Below are 20,172 nucleotides of genomic sequence, written 5' to 3'. Positions count from 1 at the left end.
ATGCTGAGAGTGAGAGAGATACCCAGGTCAGGGTCTCAAACTGGTCCTTCGAATAACCCAGCTGTTCATATATCTTCAGACATAAACTTGGAACTATGGGAGACAAAGAAATAGCTATGATCCTCATTGCTTCCAATATAACCACCAGGTCCTGTCCAGAATGTTGCCAAGATTTCTTTTGGGTGAATAAAATGTCAGCAACTAAATAAAAAGATGAAATTCAGTTAGAAAATTGTGGCCTTTGATATATAGTAATATAACAACCAGGCCAGTCCCCTCAGTCAAGCACATTGGCTCAGATGAAAAAATAATGACCTTGGTATCATGGACCAACTCATCATCATATGGTACTGATCATTCTTGATTTGACCACCCAGGCAAACAACCACAGCCAATCCAGAAAGCAAAAGGAGAAATTAAATGAAATTTCAAGACGGGGCAAGCCAGAACCGTCCCAATATCAACCTGGATCAAGTGATACAAACAATTCATGCTGAATCAACTTCTGATTAAGAGCAAAATGACCCAGGTCAAGGATCACAGAATCCATTGAACTCTTAACTCTCATCCTAAAGGAGGAGAATATGAGCTTGCAGTACCTGACTCAAATGATTACAAGAAACACAATGAGACACAGCCTTTAGGGGAGTGTACTTGGACAATTCATTTATTTTACAGAGAAGTTGGACTGGAGGAATTCATCAGGAAGAATTATGGTTGTCATACTGAGGGGGTGGACTGAAGTGATATGCAGTGAACAAATAATATCGAATGAAGCACTCCATCCATGGACATTAAAATATGACCCTGATAATTCTTCTTGGATTTGCTCACACACAGACACACAGACACACAGGGGGAGTTAACTATCCAAAACCAGATAATATTAATAACAAAAATAAGAAAAACCTTTGCAGCTTCGTCAGAGGAAGAACCTCCTTGCTTAAAACGAGACCATGGTGCTTGCTCATCCATGTACAAGTTGCCTGCATTGCCAATCTCCAATACAGCTTCACAAGCTGATGACAGTGCCAGATTGTCATAATGAACTCTTGCTTTTTCAACCTAAAAAAACAAAATGCATTAGTCACCAAAGTGACTCTTTTATTTTCCACTTGACACCAAAATAAAAATAAATAAATAAATAGACTGATGATCAAGAGGGGAAATATATGACCAGTTAATTGGGGAGAGGAAAATTTCTAACACTAAATGAGAAGCCCTCTTGTGCTGTGCCCAACTAATAAGAATCCTTATGAGTTACTAATCCAGCCAGTGTTCTGCTGGTTGCCCCAAGTCTGGATAAAGCAGGGTTGATGTGTTGAGTTGGCAGAGGACCCAACAAACCCTTCCCTTTCCTCTCTTCCCCACCCCCACCCAAAAAGAAAAACAAGAGAAAAAGAAATCGAAAAGCCACTTCAGTCGTACGTTGACCCGGCTGTAGTGAACAATGAGCAAGGGTTAGGCGGGGCATTCTATGTAAGTAACACAATGGTTAAGCACCCGGATGCAGTAACAAGTTAGCAAGGCTTCTCGCACCACAGATGAGCATAGGTAAAGAAACAAGTCTAAAAGCATAGCATTAGATTAACATAACTTGCTAAATGGATACTGATGGCAATGACATTTGAGAGGGCTATGTTCATTCTCAAACACCCTAACATGTTGTCTCAGCCAGGTGGGGATGATGATGAGCACATCAACTGGTCGCATTCTAGTGGCAATACTAGCATACCCTACCCATTTGATGGTGAAGTGATGGGGATGCTGGTAGTGGTCATGGGAATGATAAACAAGTCATATATCAAGTCGTGATTTCATGGTGAGAGCTAGATAGAACACTCCGGTGGATGCTGATACAGTGTACAACCCTCTGTATGTGCAGGCTAGTTGAGAGGCTTGAGCTGCTGATTTATACTACTTCCTGAGGTGGATGATAGCATGGAGTTTATGGATATTTCAGTTACAAGCTTGACTAGCACTCTTAAAGGCCTGAGCCTCGAGGAGAGTAGTAAGTATGGGGGGTAGTGGCGTGCACCATCATATGCCAGAGATTACGAGTTCTGACTATGGAAGGTATGGTGACCATGGGAACTATATATCTCTTCATCATCGTCACCCTTTGTGTTGGGTGTGGATCGCATACTGTGTCATATTTGTGGACAATGTCTTCTTGTTCCCAAACCCCCATTGATACATGCTAGTGCTGGTTCCAGCACCCATCCAATAGAAATTGCTTTTAATTTCCTCATAGTTCAAATATCTATACCCTAGGCCAAGGTTAGTTTCCTTCAGTTTGCATACCATGACATGCTCAGTCACTTTGATAATTGGTATCAGGAGAGACTGATGCAATACCAATCTAGATTGGTTGCTTTTACCCTTGACCCAAAAAAAATTTATTACAAAAAATTGTTTTACCTACAACATTAACTTCAGTCAGTACTACGGATCAGCATCATATCATTCAAAGATATGGCTGATCCGATAACAATTACTTGAACCATGATTGATACAGTTAAGAGGATAATTTGCTTCACAGCAATAGCAACATTCTAGATGCTTTGGTGCAGGCAAATATGAAAAAGGAGGTGTACTACAGAAACTAATTGGTAATAATTCCATTCCAGTTTGACTGTTGTTATGTCCCGCTTGGCTCAGGGACCTAAACCCCTTTCTTTACTAACTAGATAGGGTTCTCTGAGTTAGCCTATTTTCTGCACTTCTTCCTCTTCTTTAATACAAAATTTACCTATCGAAAAAAAATTTAAGAGGTTTTGTCCTACCTAGGTCTCAATGTGGTAGTGGGAATGTAGAATGAGCAACAAGGTGACGTGCTGAGATCCTTGAGTCTCATATATTTGACATGCTATAATGAACCATATAATATATGATTTATGAAATGGAAGGTAACTTTATTTCTATTTGTTCGTAATGCATATTAAGTTGTTTAATCGAATCACCTGTGTTTTTGTAATAAACTTTGTTTGGAATAGGCAATATCGAACAGCAGCATACAGTGTAATACTACCAAAACAGGCTCCAAAGTCAAACTACCGTTCTAGTTGTGATTTAAAAACCTAAAGGTTCCACTGTTTATAAGGTAAAAAAATAAGGTTTCCTAGAAGTTTTGGAACCTACTTTAGCCATTTGAGCCTCAAAACCCTTTACCAAAACTTGCTGCCACAAAAGTACAGAATTTAATCAACATTTTGGCATCGGTTGAAATAATTCAGTATCTTGAACCTTGATAATAGAGGGTAGAACCTCCATATGTAAGACGTAAACCATGAAGCAAAGGTACACCTTTTAAAGCAATGACCATTGCCATCTCTCATTTTTTTCATCGAAATTACTGTGCTCACTAAGGGAAGAACACAGAAGTACAACAAACATGGGGTCTGAGACGGTTGCACCAAGCAACATCACAGGAGATGAGAAAGAGGAGAAAACGGGTGGGGGCCAGGGGAGGAAGTGGGAAAAAGAAGAGCTCAAGACCCCAACGATGACAGATCTCAATATTTTGCCTGGCATGCTCCTCTGCTATGCAAGCAAAAGCCCAAAATACTACCAAACGCCCTAAAGACCCAACAGAGATCAAATTAGTCCACTCTGATGCCAACATGAATAAGATGACTACTGTTCTGATACCATTCTTTATGAATATGGAGAAGAGAAAAGATGCCAGAGGAAGTCTCACCACTCCAGAAAATCATCAAGGAAACATACACCTGAGGTCTTACTGCAAATGAAGTAGGAGGTAACCAAAGACCATTTTTTACAGAGGTGTAATCCTTATTTCCCCCCTTTCTCCTTGGCATCAGAGAACATTCTGGGATAATAAACCAATCATGGAGAAGCAATTAAGGAAATATAACAGGCATGAATACCAACTGAAAATAATACTCAGGAAAACTTCAATAAAATTTCTCTGGAGGAGATTTTCTTCATTTTATTTTCCCTTCTTTCTTTTTATCTAATTAGTAGAATCCTAGGAACTATTGGCAAGGTCGGAGCAATAATCCTCTGGGCAACTGAAACAAAGTTTTTGGAATAATATGAATGAAGCTAGAGCAATTTGTTCAACAATACTATTCATAAACCAATACTTTCATATTCTTTAAAATAGCAAATATAGCTAGCCACAGAATCCAGGCTAAATAATCATCCTTCCTGAAAGCTAGGGAAGAAACTTACAGCTCCTTATCCTTAGCTATTCCCCAGTAATCCTGTGGATATCAAACTGATAGGAAACCAGTACTCCAGACTGGTCGTAATACTATAACTGAGCACGCAGAGAAGTCATTACTCAACAAAAGAAAAACGTGAAACGGGAGAAGAGGAATTGGATTTATGGTCTACATGTGTTGAAACTTCCTCCAATTCCCCTCCCCATCAAAAGTCACCTCTTATTGTGCCACATGGTGCAATTTTTGCTGAAACAAGCCACATGAATTAAGGGTGACAGACATTATGTCCACCACACAATTTGGACTCCAATAATAGTGTCACATGGGAGAGAAAAGCATTCCAAGGGTCTCATAAAAAAAATGCCCTTAATAACATTTGTATAAACTCTTACCAACTCCTCTACAGTGTTTTTGAAGGTGCTTCCTTCAGCAGCAATATTTGAATCAACTGCCAAAGTTGAATGGCAGTTTTTTTTCAGGAGTCCAAGTGTACGGTTCAGAAGATTTCCTGCACAAATTAATGTCAAATTGTTGAATTGACATAAGCATCTCAACAAATAAATATTTATTCATGAAGCAGACTATAAGGACAATAGCAACTACAATCCACACATGGGATCTGCTTGCTGCCCCATAGATATCTTGGATTTGGTCAACTTGGTCCATGACATTTATTCTTCACCATATTTTTCGTGAATTATGGGAGAAAGAGTGAATTTTTAGTGCAACGAAAATCACTATAAAATTCATTTAAAAAAGAAGAAGAAGAAGATTATTACAGAAACCATGGGGCTTGTGGTGAACATGACAATGTAAGGTTCTGGCAAACCATTCCATATGTTGAAAAGTGGAGAGAAGGTGGGTTAGGGGTCATCCTCCATGGGTATCGCTGACAGGTTTTGGTTTGTGGATGCTACACATAATAATAGCAATATTGCTGGGTCAGCAAGATTTCCCTGTATCAGTATGCGAGTGCACTTGCTGACATGCTTATGACACCCGTAGCGTAAATACTCAACTCCTCAAGGCCGTTTCAGTCAGATCACTCATGATTGAAACTCTGCCAATAGTGCCTATCTTTAGCGAATTATTTCTGTTGGCTGTTTCATAAGCAAGGCCGTTTTAGGCTTTGATATTTCAAGGAAGCCTCGTCTTAGCCTATATAAAACATATGTGATCCTTCATACTGCAAGAAAAGTTCAAACAAAGTGGTGTTTTGGATTTACATCTTTGGTAGGTAGAAAATGTCAAGCCTGACTGTGTCTGTAATATTGTCAACTCTACACATTGGTTTAGTACTAGAAAACAGAATATTCAGGCAAAGAAAGCAAATCAGGCACCATGAATGAAGAAATATGTGGTTAAGAAATAGTACAAACTATAGAGAAGAATTAACATCAGACTCCAAAGAAGACAATATTGTCTACTAATATGAACCATGACATGATGGACTGAGTTCACTCAGGGTCTGATGGAGCTGGCATGCATTTTGCTCTAACTGCATGATTATGCATGCTCTGTCATAGTTTTGTGGAAGAAACACCCCTAGTCCTCCACATTTTTACTGGAATCACCTCACCTGCATATTGGAAGTAATCAACCATTGGGAGGCTAGACAGGTGAAATGACAGGAAATTTCCACCAAAAAGATTGAAATCTCAACAAAAATAGCATTTTTGTGACCGAAGTTACACTCCTAGTCCTCCACATTTTTGTGATTGAGCAATTTTATGATACCATGGACCTTCCTCTTAAGCCAAGTTCTTAATGACCTTGGAGGATGAAAGCTTTTGGTTTGGCAATTTTCGAGAACCTAGAGGCTAAAAGGCATCAGTTGCCACATGCAAACTTGAGAATTGTAGGCACTTATGCATCATCAATTTCCATGAATGGTTTTTCAGTTTTGTTTGGAGTTCTGATAAAAGGCCATCATCAATTCAAAAGGCTCCCACGTTTGGCAGGGTCTTTTTCGTATGTTTTCAGGGTTGTCGTTCAAATGTATGCAACCTTACCCCTGTCTTCAGTGTCTTCAGGACTTGAACACATGACCCAGTAGCAACAGCTAAAAACAAATCATAAAGAACAAGAAAGCATACCAACTGTATTGGCAAGATGGGCATTGACGGTATTAATAAAGCGTTCCTCAGAATAGTCACCATCACTTCCAAATTCCATTTCCCTGAGGAAGAAGTATCTAACTGCATCAGACCCAAATCTGTGCACTAAGTCATTTGGCTCAAGTGTATTTCCTAGAGACTTTCCCATCTTCATGCCATCCTAAAATTTTCAAAATAAAAAGCATTGCTGCATGAAATGAAAATAAATATATAAGATTTAATGCAATAAATCACTATTGATATAATTATTCATTATCAAATTATGAAGCATAGAAAAAAAATTAGAGGGAAACTCAAGTTTTGACCGGGTGAAAATGGGAAACCTAGGAAGGAAACTAGGAAATTTCGAGGAAACCTAGGACTTTTTCATGCAAGTTTTGACTGGTTTTAGGGAGTATTTTAGGGTAGGACTTTGCATTTAAGCTAATTAGAGTATGAAGAACACATTGACACATGCATTTTGCTAAAAAAAAATCAATGTAGATATGTCATTCAATGTATATAACATCAATGTAGAGTTGTCCAAGAAGTACACTATAAACTTAACTACTTAAATATATAACATTCAATATATAATTTCTAACTTTAAAACATCAAATACAAAGTAACTGACAATAAAAGGAAAGTACAACTCAATGCCAAGAGGAGTGTCTCGGAGGATCCATCCTGTGAGCTGAATAGTACTATACCTGTAGCATCTTCTCCTCCAACCAACAAACATAGACACCCCATGACATTTTATACCTATGGTTGTCAAGGTGATCGACAACTACAATTTTATAGGTCTGGTCATCAACATGCCTAAGATAACCAGTTTGAGGGAATACACAATTTGGATATGGAAAACCTGATGGAGGGGGTATTTGGGGGAACATGAAAGAAACAAAAAAATTGAAAATTTGCAAAATTATGAAACTTGCAGGAAAAAGTCTTAGGTTTCCACGAAATTTGGCAAAAAAAATTTTTTTTCTCATGAACCAGCTAGACCTGGTCAAGCTTGGTTGAACCAGGTTTCGACAGGTTTTGAAGTCTCGACAAGTTTTAAAGATATTTCGACGGTTTCAATCAAAACTTGGGATTTTTTTTGGGTCCCCTAGTTTTTCGTTTTGAGGTTCCCAAAATGGGAAATTTCGTTCAAAATTTCACAAGTTTTGACTGAATTTTGTTCTATGTTATGAAGATGAAACTTCAAATTGCAATATCAAACTGAACTTGAGCAGCAGATGAAAATCCCAAGACACTTAAATGTCAAAGATAACAACTTTGATTTAACCAATTTCTCTATTAAGTAATGGAAAACAAACAAATGTATATGTTTTTATGTATTGATTACACTGTTGTAAACCTGGTTTAAAAGCTTAATATTTTGGGATAAGCAATTGTTACATACAAGAATTCAAATCTCAGAATAAGCGTGTTAGCCTTAATGCAAGGCCCAACAAAAAAAATTTCTGACCTAGGAAATAACACTTGATGACTCATAATTTCAAGGGGGGGGGGGGGGGGGAGAGATAATACCCTTTGCCAACATGATAGCCCCCACTAAAAAGTTAAAATTACCACTTGCTAATTTTCATAATTGTTAAAAAGCACTTTCCTGGCGGTTCCTTTTTGAGTAGAGGGGCATTTCTGTCAATGTCCATTTGAAGTAGATTTTTACATGTAGCTATTTATAGTGTCTTAACAGGGGCTGAGAAGGAGGAGAAAAACAGCTAGGCTGTAATTATCTTCTTCTTCTTCTTCGTCATAATGAAACACCACATTGCTCGGTTGTGGATGTAGCCTCCGGGTGAACCGCATAAAATCTTGGGTTCTTGATTTTGCATTGTTTTTTCTTAATATGAAAGGTCTGCTTCATCCAACGAATTCGAGCACCACACCTACATGCAGCTATATATTCAACTTTGGTGGTAGACAGAGACACAAAGTAAAGTAGACAGAGACACAAAGTTTTACTCTTTGTTAAACCATTAGACAAGACATGAACCAATAAAGTGACAGGTGCCACTAGTATTATTACGGTCCACATGGCACCCAACAAAGTCTACATCAGAAAAACTTAACAAATCAAAGTCATTGTTCATAGGGTACCATAGTCCTAAGTCCATGGTGCCTTGGAGGTACTTTAGTATTCTACTAACAACACTTGCATGGGTGTCTAGGTTCGGCTTGGAATCTAGCTCAAGGACACACTGAATATGATATCAAGTCTCCTATCAAGCATAATAGACCTTCGATCATGCCACGATATCACGTTGGATCGAAAGGAATGCCTTCATCATCCATAGTCTATGGCAGGTGCTCATTGGGGTAGTAATTGATTTTATTTTATTTTTTGGGTAAGGGGTAGTAATAGATTTTTGGGTACATATATAAGACTTCTTTATAAGTTCTTTGATATATTTACTTTGATTTATGAATATGCCTTTTTCATGTTGCTTAATTTGCAAGTTGCAACCCAAGAAAGAAATTTAATTCACCCATCAAATCGCTCATCTCAAATTCACTACGCATACAATTGCTACACTTGGAACACAAACTTTCATCAGTAACATTAAATATCTTGTTATCCACATAAATTTGAATGACAATTATAGATCGTGCCATATCTCGTCATATCTCGCAGGAACTCTCAATTTTTGCCTTTTTTTGTGGATTTCGGTTGGATTTTCACTTGCAACTACTCTTAGCACATCTACAACATCAAAGGAAGATCAATCATTCTCTACTTGTCTTATGAACTTATGATTTAATGACTTATATAGAACTTCTAATGGTTGTATAATTTTATTATTTTATTATTCTTAAAAATTGAGATTGTGATACTCATATGGATGGAATTTTGATAACATTTAGGTTACTTGATGCATATGATGCACTTGCTTTTCATTTATATGCCTTGAAAGTTCTATATTACATGTTGTATAACCTTGCATTCCCTAATCCTACTACATTTCAGTTTCACACTATGGGTAGACTTATAAATCATACTTAGGGTTGTTTTCTGACAAATCCAAGGCAACCAATGTGTTCAAAAGGCCTTAAATAGGCTAAATACAAAGTTTCAACCCAATTGGGACCCTAAAACCCACCGAGATGAGCCACCAAGTTGACGCCAAAAAATTGTATATCTTGACCAAGATGATTGAGATCTCAAATTTTCAAGGTGGCGAGATCTCGCTCGAGAGCAAGATCTTCTACCATGTTCTATACTCATTAGGCTTTTCAAGGTCAAGTCTTTGATGCCATCTAGAGCTTCTATTAGCTCATCTCGTCCTCACTTGGAGGTCAGAATTTGTCTTGAGGAGAAGTGTCAAAGTGATAGTCGATCCCTCTACAGCAAGGGTATTCATGTGAATACTCTATAGGCTCTACTATTACATGAGTACGCAAGAAAAATACCCCTGTCGGACTCAGCATCAAATTTACTAAGGTTGTTCTTTATGTTTAACATATAGCACTTGCAACCAAAAATCTGAAAGTGGCACACCTTGAGGACCTTACCATGGTAGAGTTAATAAGGAGTCCTAGACATCATCTTTCTCAAGGATATGTGGTTCATGCCATATTCACCATTCAACCCAAAAATACTTGGGTAGAGAATATTCATTCAGCAAGCATGATTCAATTTTGAGCAATGGATCCTGATGTGAGGCATCTTTGTAATGAAAATGGAGTGGAAGCATGAGTTGGCCTCTCTAGTATCTATAGAATGAGCATCGTTATCGCCATCTCTTGGAGGGATATTTTTTCCCCCCTCTACCACCCAATTTGAATGAGGAGTTCTTGGTGCCAAGAAGTGACGAGAGATACCATGGTTGTTGTAGTACTCTTCAAATTGATGAGTGTTGTTGAAATCACTACCGTGATCACTTTGAATGGTTGTGATCAAATATCCTTTCTGATTTTGGGTTTGCTTAGCCAAAACAACACACTCATTAAAAGCATCACTTTTACTTCCATTTAGGTCGTAATGTCCAAGTATAACTATAGTCGTCCACTATGAGATAAGAGAGTAATATTTACCACCTAAACTTGTAGTCGTGAATGGTCCAAATAGTTGCATATGCAAGAGTTCTAGAGTAATGACTATGTGATGTGTACCCCAATTTTAGGGTTAGGGGTTTTGGATGGATTCCCTAAAATTAAGGGTTTGCCCAGAATATTCTAGAAAATAAATCAAAAATATTATGGGATGCCTATGGGTATTGAAGAAAGTTGTGGGAAGCTCTTAGGAGTGATATGGGTTGATAGGAAAGTTGTGGGAAACTCTTAGGAAAGGTATGGGTTGGAGGGAAAGACTAGGAAACAAAAGTGGGATCCTAAGGGTTGTTAGGGTTTTAACAAAATCTATATAGAGCTGAAAGGAAAGGTTTTCTAGGGATATGGGAAAAGGTTTGGATTAGAAATTGGTGGATTCATGGATGGATCTTGGGCAAACTTTTGCATCTTTCTCTTCATCTCTCGTGTTTGCTGTCCCTGTTGCAAGCCAAAACAGGGGAGGGGAGGGTGCTATGAAGAAAAGAGAGGGAAAGAAGGGGGCAGCAGGACCGGGCAGAGGTGGGGGAGGGATAGGCCAGTGTCGTAGGGGGTAGGGGGAGGGTTTTAGGGGGTTGTACAGGCCTGGGGAGATGCTGCCAGTGGTGTGGCAGCAGGGGAAGGGGAAATCTACGGTGCGCAGGGTAGGAGGAAGAAGAAGGAAGAAGAGAAATGGGGCAGGGGTTGGGGAGGGGAATTCTCACTGGTTTGTGAATTTCTGGAGGGATGCTTGCTGGAGTTTCTTGCTGGATCGCAGGAAGAAGAGAGACATTTTAGAGATCTAGACAACTGCAAGGTCCTACCCAAATAGGACCCTGCTGCACCTTCCTTGGCTGCAATTCTTGAACAACTTTTATCAATCCAGACTTGAGATACTTAAAACGAAAGAATAGGCTATTTATAGCCTACTAGAAGACTTCAAACTAATTGGGTTACCTCATAGATAAGGATCCCCTTACACTTAATCACAATCGACCAAATAAATAATAAAAGATCTAATGGACTCTAATTGGTACATGCTGAAATAAAATCCTAATTAACTAAAGACTCTATTGACACATGCTAAATTCTATTCAATTAAAACTCTAATTAATATGTGCTAGAATTAAAAGGAACTAAAGAATTAAGGATTATTTAACTCAAACTGGACTTCCTAACTGACAGAAACTCTTCAGAAAATAAAAGAGAAAATTCTGAAAATAAAAACCTGCAATTATTTAGGGCTGGTTTAGATCAAAACACCCTCTTTAGGGTTCGGCCAGCCCTATATGGGCCCCACTTTAGGGTCTTGGCAAGGCATGGTCAACCCTATTCACATCAGTTCTCCCCTTCTTGAAAGCATTCATCTCTTGATGAATGTGCTGAGCAAGTGCTCCTAGTTTGATTCTTTGGCGATGTCTTTATGAATTCATCCTTGCATCTTACAGTGGGAAGGATGTAGTAAGTGTGTTGCTGCTAGTACTGCTCCAAGGCAGGACTCTAGGAAAGTGATAAGATAGGGGATGTAATCTTCTAGTCTCAGAGCCTTCTTCTCAAAGAACCAAGGGAGTATAATGAAGGCTTCACATCCAAGGTTAGAGTCATTAGTGATACCCGTAGTGCATTACTGATGTGATTCCTCCAAGATACCCTTTGAGGTCAAGGGTGGGTCCAGTGTAGTGTGGAAGAGAGGCTAGTGCTTCTCTGAAACTCGTGGGCAGCAACTCTCTAACTTCAATGCTAAGGGCCTGGTGATCTTCAAGTAAGGAAATTGCTTTCTTAGGCATGCCTTCAGCTGGTGTTGTTGCTTTGACCATGCCCCTATACTTCTTAGAGGCATTCTCTACATCTTGTATGACCTTGTCCTCAAGGGCTAGGATCTCCTCGTAGTTGTCCATGATTTTGACCTTATGGACTCTCTGGAGCTCCTTTATCATTACTCTAGAAGGCATGGGCAGCACCCTTGTATCCTCTACTATCTCATCAAGAACATGGTGGCTATCTGCATGTCTTCCTTCGTCAAAGAGTTCTTTTTCTTTTGGGGGGAATTGGTTGGTGGACTGGGGAGACTGTATCTCCCCTTCTTTGAGGAGACTCGCTGGCTAGGTGACCCTTCTCATGGTAGTTGGTGTAGCATGTCCTCTTGTAGTATGTCCTATGAGGTTGTGAAAATTTTGAGGGAGGATTGCTCGGTGGTGGATCTCTGGCAGTTGTACAATTTTTTTATCATGCTCACGAAAATAATAAGATCCAATGATCTCTTCCAAAGTGGGTGGGGAGTGATGATGGGAACTCTTAATATCTTCAAACAAAGGGTTCTCATACCTGAATTTGCTGATATGATTACCCCTGTTTCTTTCTCCTCTGTACAATCCTCCTGGTTTCGTCCATCGGATTTTGGGAACTTGCGATGGTGTGGTGGTTGGAGAGAGTAGGGTTGTTGGTGCCGCCTAGCTTGATATTCTCGTGGGGAAAACAAATGGCTCAAAGCTTTTGACATATCCTCCCAAGTGTTAGGTTCATTACCTTCAAACCTCATTTGTCTCCTTTTGTGGTCCCACTATATATGAGCATATCACACCAACTAATCATGCGCTAGCCTCATCTTGCCGTACTTTAATAAGTAATTCCAATCAAAATACTTGTCTAGATCATACAACCACTCAAAAATTTTGAAGATCATGAACACCGTCATAAGTTCCCAACTTGTATATCTCTGGAGGTCTTGTGGTTTTCATATTTCTCTGATGATAAGATGATGAGATTGGAAGTAGTCTCTAGTTGGTTCCTCCATGCTTTGGCACTACTGCTTCATCTATAACTCTGAATCAATAGCTCTGATATTGGGATACTAGGAATGGCTGGAAACCGCAGCTCTAATACCATTGACGTGAAACCCAATTTTAGGGCTAGGGGTTTTGGATGGATTCCCTAAAATTAAGGGTTTGCTCAGAATCTTCTAGCAAATAAATCAAAAATACTATAGAATGCCTATGGGTATCGAAGGAAGTTGTGGGAAGCTCATAGGAGTGACATGGATTGATAGGAACGTTATACAAAGTTCTTAGGAAAGATATGAGTTCAACTAATCGAGATGGAAATTGGAGGGAAGGACTAGGAAACAAAAGTGGGATCCTAAGGGTTGTTAGGGTTTCAACAAAATCTACAGCGGAAAGGTTTTTTAAGGATTTGGGAAAAGGTTGAGATTAAAAATTGGTGGATTCCTGGATGGATCTTGGGCAATCTTTTGAATCTTTCACTTATTCCTTTCCTTTTTCTTTCTTCTTGCAAAATCACATGTTTAACACCCGAAACTCCAAATATTCGCTTAAGTCCTAAAAATTTATAAAATCTGCAAAAACAACATAAAACCCAAGGTTGCTCCACTCAAAGTGTGTTGGGGGGGAAATGCACTGGTTTGATGCACTGGAGGATGATTTCCGCGACGATAAAAGAGGACATCAGAGATCTAGAATGATGGACATAACAAGGGTTTTGACCTTTAAGTTCAAAGAGTCATAATGACCTTATATATAGAGACTCCATTTGGGCCTAAAAGTCGATTTTTGAACTTGGTCAACTTGGTATATATAAGGTCATTTATGTGTGAAATCTTAGCTAAAGTCATGCATTTAACAGACTTGAGTGGAGAACTTGGCCTTGTTGTTTTTGTGCCATCATTTTTTAGCTTAAGCGAATCTCTGAGTTTCGGGGTAAACATGTCATCTTGCCGTGGGTCATTCATCCCAAGCGAAATGGGCCTGATTTGGAGCATGATGGGCTAGAGATGCAATTATGGGCCAACTCCAGAATATCTTATAAAATTAGATTAGGATTTTTATTTTATTTTTCTTTATTGTAATTGAATTAATGTATGGGGGCCCACAAGTAGTCAAAAACTAGGATATTCTATTTTTTAGAAGATTTTATTTTGTTAGATTTTATTTATTTCTCTAATTAGTTTTTTTTTCTCTCTCCCCACTTTCTATTTTATTTACTTCTTATTTCCTTAATAACCAACCCACTTATATTTTTGTTATCAATATATATATATATATATATATATATTTTATCTTTCTCTTTTGTTCCACTTTTTCTCCACGTCAAAATCAAGTTTAATTTTTTTTATTTTGATGAAACCCTACTAATACTTCCCAAAATCAATACAAGAATGCAGGAAATTAACAAGATAGTAGTGGTTTCTATGGTGCCAGTCACCCCCAACACCTCACGGTGTTCCCTCAGCCTACGGTTGCCCACAAGATTCTCCAAACATTCGATGCCCTCTCCCTCTCTTCTACCTCTATTTATTACTTCAACTAACCCTAACTAACCCTCATTCCGTTTGGCCTCATCCCTAGGGTAACCATAACTAACCCTCAATTCCACATGGTCTCATCCCTAGGGTAACCTTAGGGTTACCCTAGGGATGAGGCCATGTGGAATGAGGGTTAGTTAGGGTTAGTTAAGGTAATAAATAGAGGGAGAAGAGAGGGAGAGGGCATCAAATGTTTGGAGAATCTTGTGGGCAACCGTAGGCTGAGGGAACACCATGATGTGTTGGGGGTGACTGGCACCATAGAAACCACTACTATCTTGTTAATTTCCTGCATTCTTGTATTGATTTTGGGAAGTATTAGTAGGGTTTCATCAACTGGCATCAGAGCAGTTTGATCCTAGAGAAGGATGGTATTGCCGATGTTTTCAAGCACAGAAGATTTGCAGCTTTGGCTTTTTGAGATTCTGTTGTTTTGCTAGGAACGCAGCATCGAGGATGACCAACGGTTACGCATAGCTCTCCAACACTTGGAGGGAGACACATTGGATTGGGTATACGAAAGGTCTTGGTTGGAGTTTACCTGGACGAACTTCGGTAACTGGAAGGGTGAAAATTTTCTTCATATCGAATTTGCATCGATTCTTGGAGAGGAGGAATGGCAGCACCACATCGATCAAGTGCAGGTAAAGGCGCAGGAAGTGACCGATGGTTGTGATCGATTAGTTGCAGCAATCGTTTCTCACCAAACCATGAGAAAAATGCCAAATAGAGGGTTAAAGGTTGCGCAGGCTATTGATCTTAGCGGTAAAATGAAAAACGAGGGTCACAAGGGGAGTGGAAGAGAGTCGGAAGCATCTGGCGGAAACCGGCAGGCGGTGGCGAAGCTTTCTGTTCGCAGGAAAGGAAGGACGAAGACGATGGAGAGTTAGGGTTTTCGAATTGGTTCGGTTCATCTCAAATCGGTTTGTGGGTTTGGTTCATTCATTAAGAGCTATAACTTTGGCCCAACTCAGGTTCGCCCATTCACACACTTAGGGCCCAAACGAACCAAGTTTAAAGATTGGGCCGCTTGGTTCCCAAAGAAACCTTCTTGGGCCCAACCTATTTCTTTAAACCCCAGCCCATTTTATTCCATTAGCCCAATATCCAACCTATATTCCTTCATCCACACTTTTAAGTGTTTAGACCTAGCCCATTCAAAAGAATAAATTTGGGCCCATTACGGATTCATGACCCAAAACCCAACCCCTTCCATCAAACCATTACCCAGCCCATTTCTTTTAACCCATGGTTTTAAGTATTTTGACCCCACCCGTTTTAACCATCACTTATGGGCTTGGCTCATTTCATTAATCCAAAACCCACCTTTTCTCATTATTATTTTGGGCCCATATTACTCAAACAAACCAAGCCCCCAACCCAAGTCCAATCCGACTCAAACAAATACCATAGGAGCGGTCCAACCAAACCAGAATACTGGGAGCCATCATCTTCAACCTCGCGAAATCGCGACGGACAGCAGGTGCCGTCAATGGAGTTGCAGCATCGTGATGGGGATTAATTTCGTTGCTGGCAAAAAAAATTTCCAAACCAAGTGCTTCGCTCCAAGTCTGATTTTGGGCAGTGGGTGTGTTATTCAGCCTAGGAAAACGATATTGAATTACTACGGTTATGTGGCACCATCATACGACTAAATTCAACAATTCCATCACCTTGGGGACAAGGTGATTTTCGAGGGGTCGGTAGTGTTAGGACCCTAGGGATGAGACCATGTGGAATGAGGGTTAGTTAGGGTTACCCTAGGGATGAGGCCATGTGGAATGAGGGTTAGTTAGGGTTAGTTGAGGTAATAAATAAAGGTAGAAGAGAGGGAGAGGGCATCGAATGTTTGGAGAATCTTGTGGGCAACCGTAGGCTGAGGGAACACCGTGAGGTGTTGGGGGTGACTGACACCATAGAAACCAGTACTATCTTGTTAATTTCCTGCATTCTTATATTGATTTTGGGAAGTATTAGTAGGGTTTCACCATAGAAACCAGGGGTGACTCTCTCTCTCTCTCTCTCTCTCTCTCTCTCTCTCTCTCTCTCTCTCTCTCTCTCTCTCTCTCTCTCTCTCTCTTATTCTAATTTTGCTCTTTCTTTATTTGCTTGTCTTTTTCTATTTTACTCTTATAATTCTTATTATTATTATTAGTATTATTATTATTATGTATTATTATTTTATTTCCTTGTTTGTAAATTATTCTCCTTCTCCTATAAATATTACATCCCTTTTAGGTCTAGTTGATACTTTACTTTCTCTTTAGTTTACTTTAGTCTTACACTTTATTTTATCTTTAGTTTACTTTATTTTTGCACTTTCTATTCTCTTTAGCTTGCTCTAGGTTTTTTCTAGTTCTTTGATTAATTTGTGGGTTCTAGTTTTTAGATTGAATGTTTAGGAATATTGAAGTTGTGTAATTTATTTTATGCAATTGTAATTCCTTTAGTTTTATCAATGCAATTTCAAGTTCAAGTTTGAGGATTCGCTTTCTCACTGGGTCTAGCAATTGCAAATCTAGATTATTCTAGATCTGGTTGTTAGGGTTGGTTGAGATTCGAATCGTTTATTCAAGTTTTTTTTTTAGATTCAAAGATGCAAGTAAGTAACATTCTTCAATAATCTTCTCTCCCCCCTCCATTCCCGCTTCTATCTACCCCTCCATATCCTTAATTTAGGATTTAATTTCAGCATTTATTTATTGTTCTCCCTTCCCCCTGGGTCCTTGATCAAAGATGCCTACAGTCTTGCCACTCTTTGGTTAAGGTTTCCCTTTTGCTTTTATTGCTTTGTTATTTACTTTTTGCACTTTTCTTTTCTTCTTTCTCTATAATATCCTTTCCCCGTTCCGTGGACCTGTAAGCTACGGTAAAGGGTCCAAGGTCAAAGTCATTATTATTATACTCCCCTTCCCTTGATCTAGAGCTGACACTCGGATCACTTCCCTTTTATTTTTATTGTTTGCATTTTTTTTCCTGTCTTTTATTTATGCGTTGGTTATGTTTGCTTTATTTTTCATCTTAATTCGATTGCATTAGATGTATGGATTAGGATCGTTAATTAGTTAACAAAATTGAATCATTCCACTCTCGCATTACCATTAAGAAATTGAATTCTAAGTGGCATATCTCCCTGAGATCGACCCGTTAGCTACACGATATTGTGCGCTTGAGGTTATTTTATTTTATAAACAGTATCCCCCAATCGGCCGGCTCAACTAGCCATTGGATGCTAGTTGTCTCCATATTCGATTGATGGTCGACTGTGACCATCGACCATGGGGCTTCGTGGTCTATCAGTTGACCAGGGAGTCTTCATGGTATGTCCATGAGCTCTCTGAAATGCTAGTGGTCAATTAGGCTTAGAGCTCACGATCGACCAGCACGCAGACTATGGGCATTTTTAGGGCTTCCTAAAGATAATTTTAAAATTCCATTTACACCCATAAGAGTTGACTCAATAGTCCCTTTTCCCATATGATTAGTTTCTTAAAATCCTTAACTTGAAAAATACATGCAATTATATATGCTAGTTTCCTAATCTATATGCATGGTCTTCAACAAGGGTCTTTTTGTCATTCTTGAGTCTTGAACTTGTACGTGGGGATGTCCATTTGTTGGTTATCCACACCTTGAGTCCTTAAAATAATCCATCTTTTCAAAGTGCTTGGATCACTTCTGTGCAATGCACGCTCTTTGCTTCAATTGTTTGGCTTTCTAGATTAACATGTCTATCATAAACGCACAAGTAGATCATTAGTTTATAATGATATGTGTCTGTGATCATCAAAACATGTCAAGGGTAGCTGGGTCATTTTTCTAACCAACTTAACAGCATCTATTTCCAACAATTAAGCATCCTTTTTGAACCCCTCTAACAAAAGAAGGAGCTCTTCCCAATGCTGTTATTTTGACCCTAAGATGCCTCCATGAACCAGTAGAAATCGTAGTTGTCAAAGTGTTGAATCTTCAGATAAAACATTGTAGCACGAAACGCTAGGTATGGCATCTTGAGAAGGTCAATTGAAAACAAATGTCACCAACCAAAAGAAATACTAAAACTCCTATGCATTTGAAATACCTTTGTAAGGAATCCATGACCAAAAATCATCTTAGGAATGCTTAAACCGGCTGACATTAACATGGCTGGCCAATATACTGCATGAAACCTTAAGATATCCTACACAAGGATAACAAAAAAAGAATAAATGTATCAATTTTACAAACAGTCCAATACAAAGAGGGATAATGCTCCACCGAAGAGCAAGAAGACAAGATGGCATACCTTGCCAATTAAGTGCAATGAAGCAGGCCAACCAACAGATATTGCATCTTGTAAAGTAGGTTGCTCTTTGTCCTGGGATAATGCTGAAATATAACTGCAAAACATATGAAAAAGGACCAGGAAGTTAGAATATAAGACGTGTCACAAGCACTGCAGAGCACAAAACAAAAGAATCAAATGGCAATTCTTCTAAGAACTTGGTTGTGTTCTTAATGCAGATCATAAAGGTCAATGCGTAGAAACAAGACTAGCCTAGTGTAGTTTTGGGATGCCAACTGCTGTGAGAGGCAGCCTGTTCTGATGATGTGACAGGTTTTTGTTGGCTCAATGGAGCATCATATAGGCAGACCAAGTCCAGATTGTGTGGAGATAATTAAAGTTGTACCTACAAAAACATGAAAAAGAAAAGAGCAAAACACCGTTCAAAGGAACAGTGCAACAGTCCATTCTGCAGAAAGAAAGTAGGAGCCTACAAGTAATTTTTGGGAGATTTAAATCTTTAATGGAAGTCAAGATTGCTGATACAAAGGGGATATTTTCCAGAAGTAACCCCATTTTATCTGCGCCCATGGCCAACAGTGAGCAGATTAATTACTTGCAGTAAAGATTAGATAGAAGGTTAATTCCAGGTTTGAGTGGGCCAATGACGGAAGGTGTATATTCAATGTCAATTAAAGACTCAATTGCCAATACAAGGAGGACTCACAGAACTATCATCGTTTGTTTCATTAATCTAGAAACTTTCTATTTTTTCAAGGGTACTTCATTCATCAGTTGTTTAGATTTCTTTAGGATTTATTTGTAGAGGACTACATTGTAATCAATTTGAAAGCTTATAATGAGAAAAGAAGGGCTGAAACAGCAAACTAGAATTTGAGACAAAAGAATAATGAGCTTGATTAAAGCAATCAATGGCAGTGAGAGAGCTCCTATGAGATGCAGGAATGGTAAGAGGTTGTCATGTAGATAAACAGGAGAGAGCGTGAGGCTCAAATCCACTCCCTTCCCCCTTTTTTTCCTTTATTTCCCCCCCCCCCCCACTGTATATCTGTTATGAGTTCTGCATTCAATTAAGGAATACATGCTACAGGTTCATCAATTATTGCCAGTATTAAAGACCAAACCAGCATTCAACTTTGTTCAAGAAGATCCTGCCTGGGGTTAGGTCTTTCATGACCCACAGGTCACAGGACTGAAACCTTATTCTGACACCAAATAACATAGGATAGCTAGGCTGCAACAAAT

The 20,172-nt window shown here is 39.0% G+C and overlaps 1 protein-coding gene across 1 annotated transcript in view; it reads right to left on the bottom strand.

Moving 5' to 3' along the window:
* Positions 1–20,172, bottom strand: part of OVA1 (methionyl-tRNA synthetase / methionine-tRNA ligase / MetRS (cpMetRS)) — a 42,815-nt gene that overhangs the window by 1,179 nt on the left and 21,464 nt on the right. Inside the window, exons 6-11 of the mRNA XM_089168096.1 lie at positions 18,928–19,021; positions 18,724–18,822; positions 6,287–6,467; positions 4,583–4,698; positions 910–1,065; positions 23–151 (exon numbers count right to left, since the gene is read on the bottom strand). Coding sequence (XP_089024222.1) covers positions 23–151; positions 910–1,065; positions 4,583–4,698; positions 6,287–6,467; positions 18,724–18,822; positions 18,928–19,021 — 775 coding nt within the window. The remainder of the gene's footprint in view (positions 1–22; positions 152–909; positions 1,066–4,582; positions 4,699–6,286; positions 6,468–18,723; positions 18,823–18,927; positions 19,022–20,172) is intronic.

The sequence above is a fragment of the Hakea prostrata genome, chromosome 1 (assembly GCF_041222555.1).
Source record: "Hakea prostrata isolate BN-2017 chromosome 1, UWA_Hpros_2, whole genome shotgun sequence".
NCBI classification, from domain to species: Eukaryota; Viridiplantae; Streptophyta; class Magnoliopsida; order Proteales; family Proteaceae; genus Hakea; species Hakea prostrata.
This window is presented reverse-complemented; position numbering and strand designations above follow the sequence as displayed.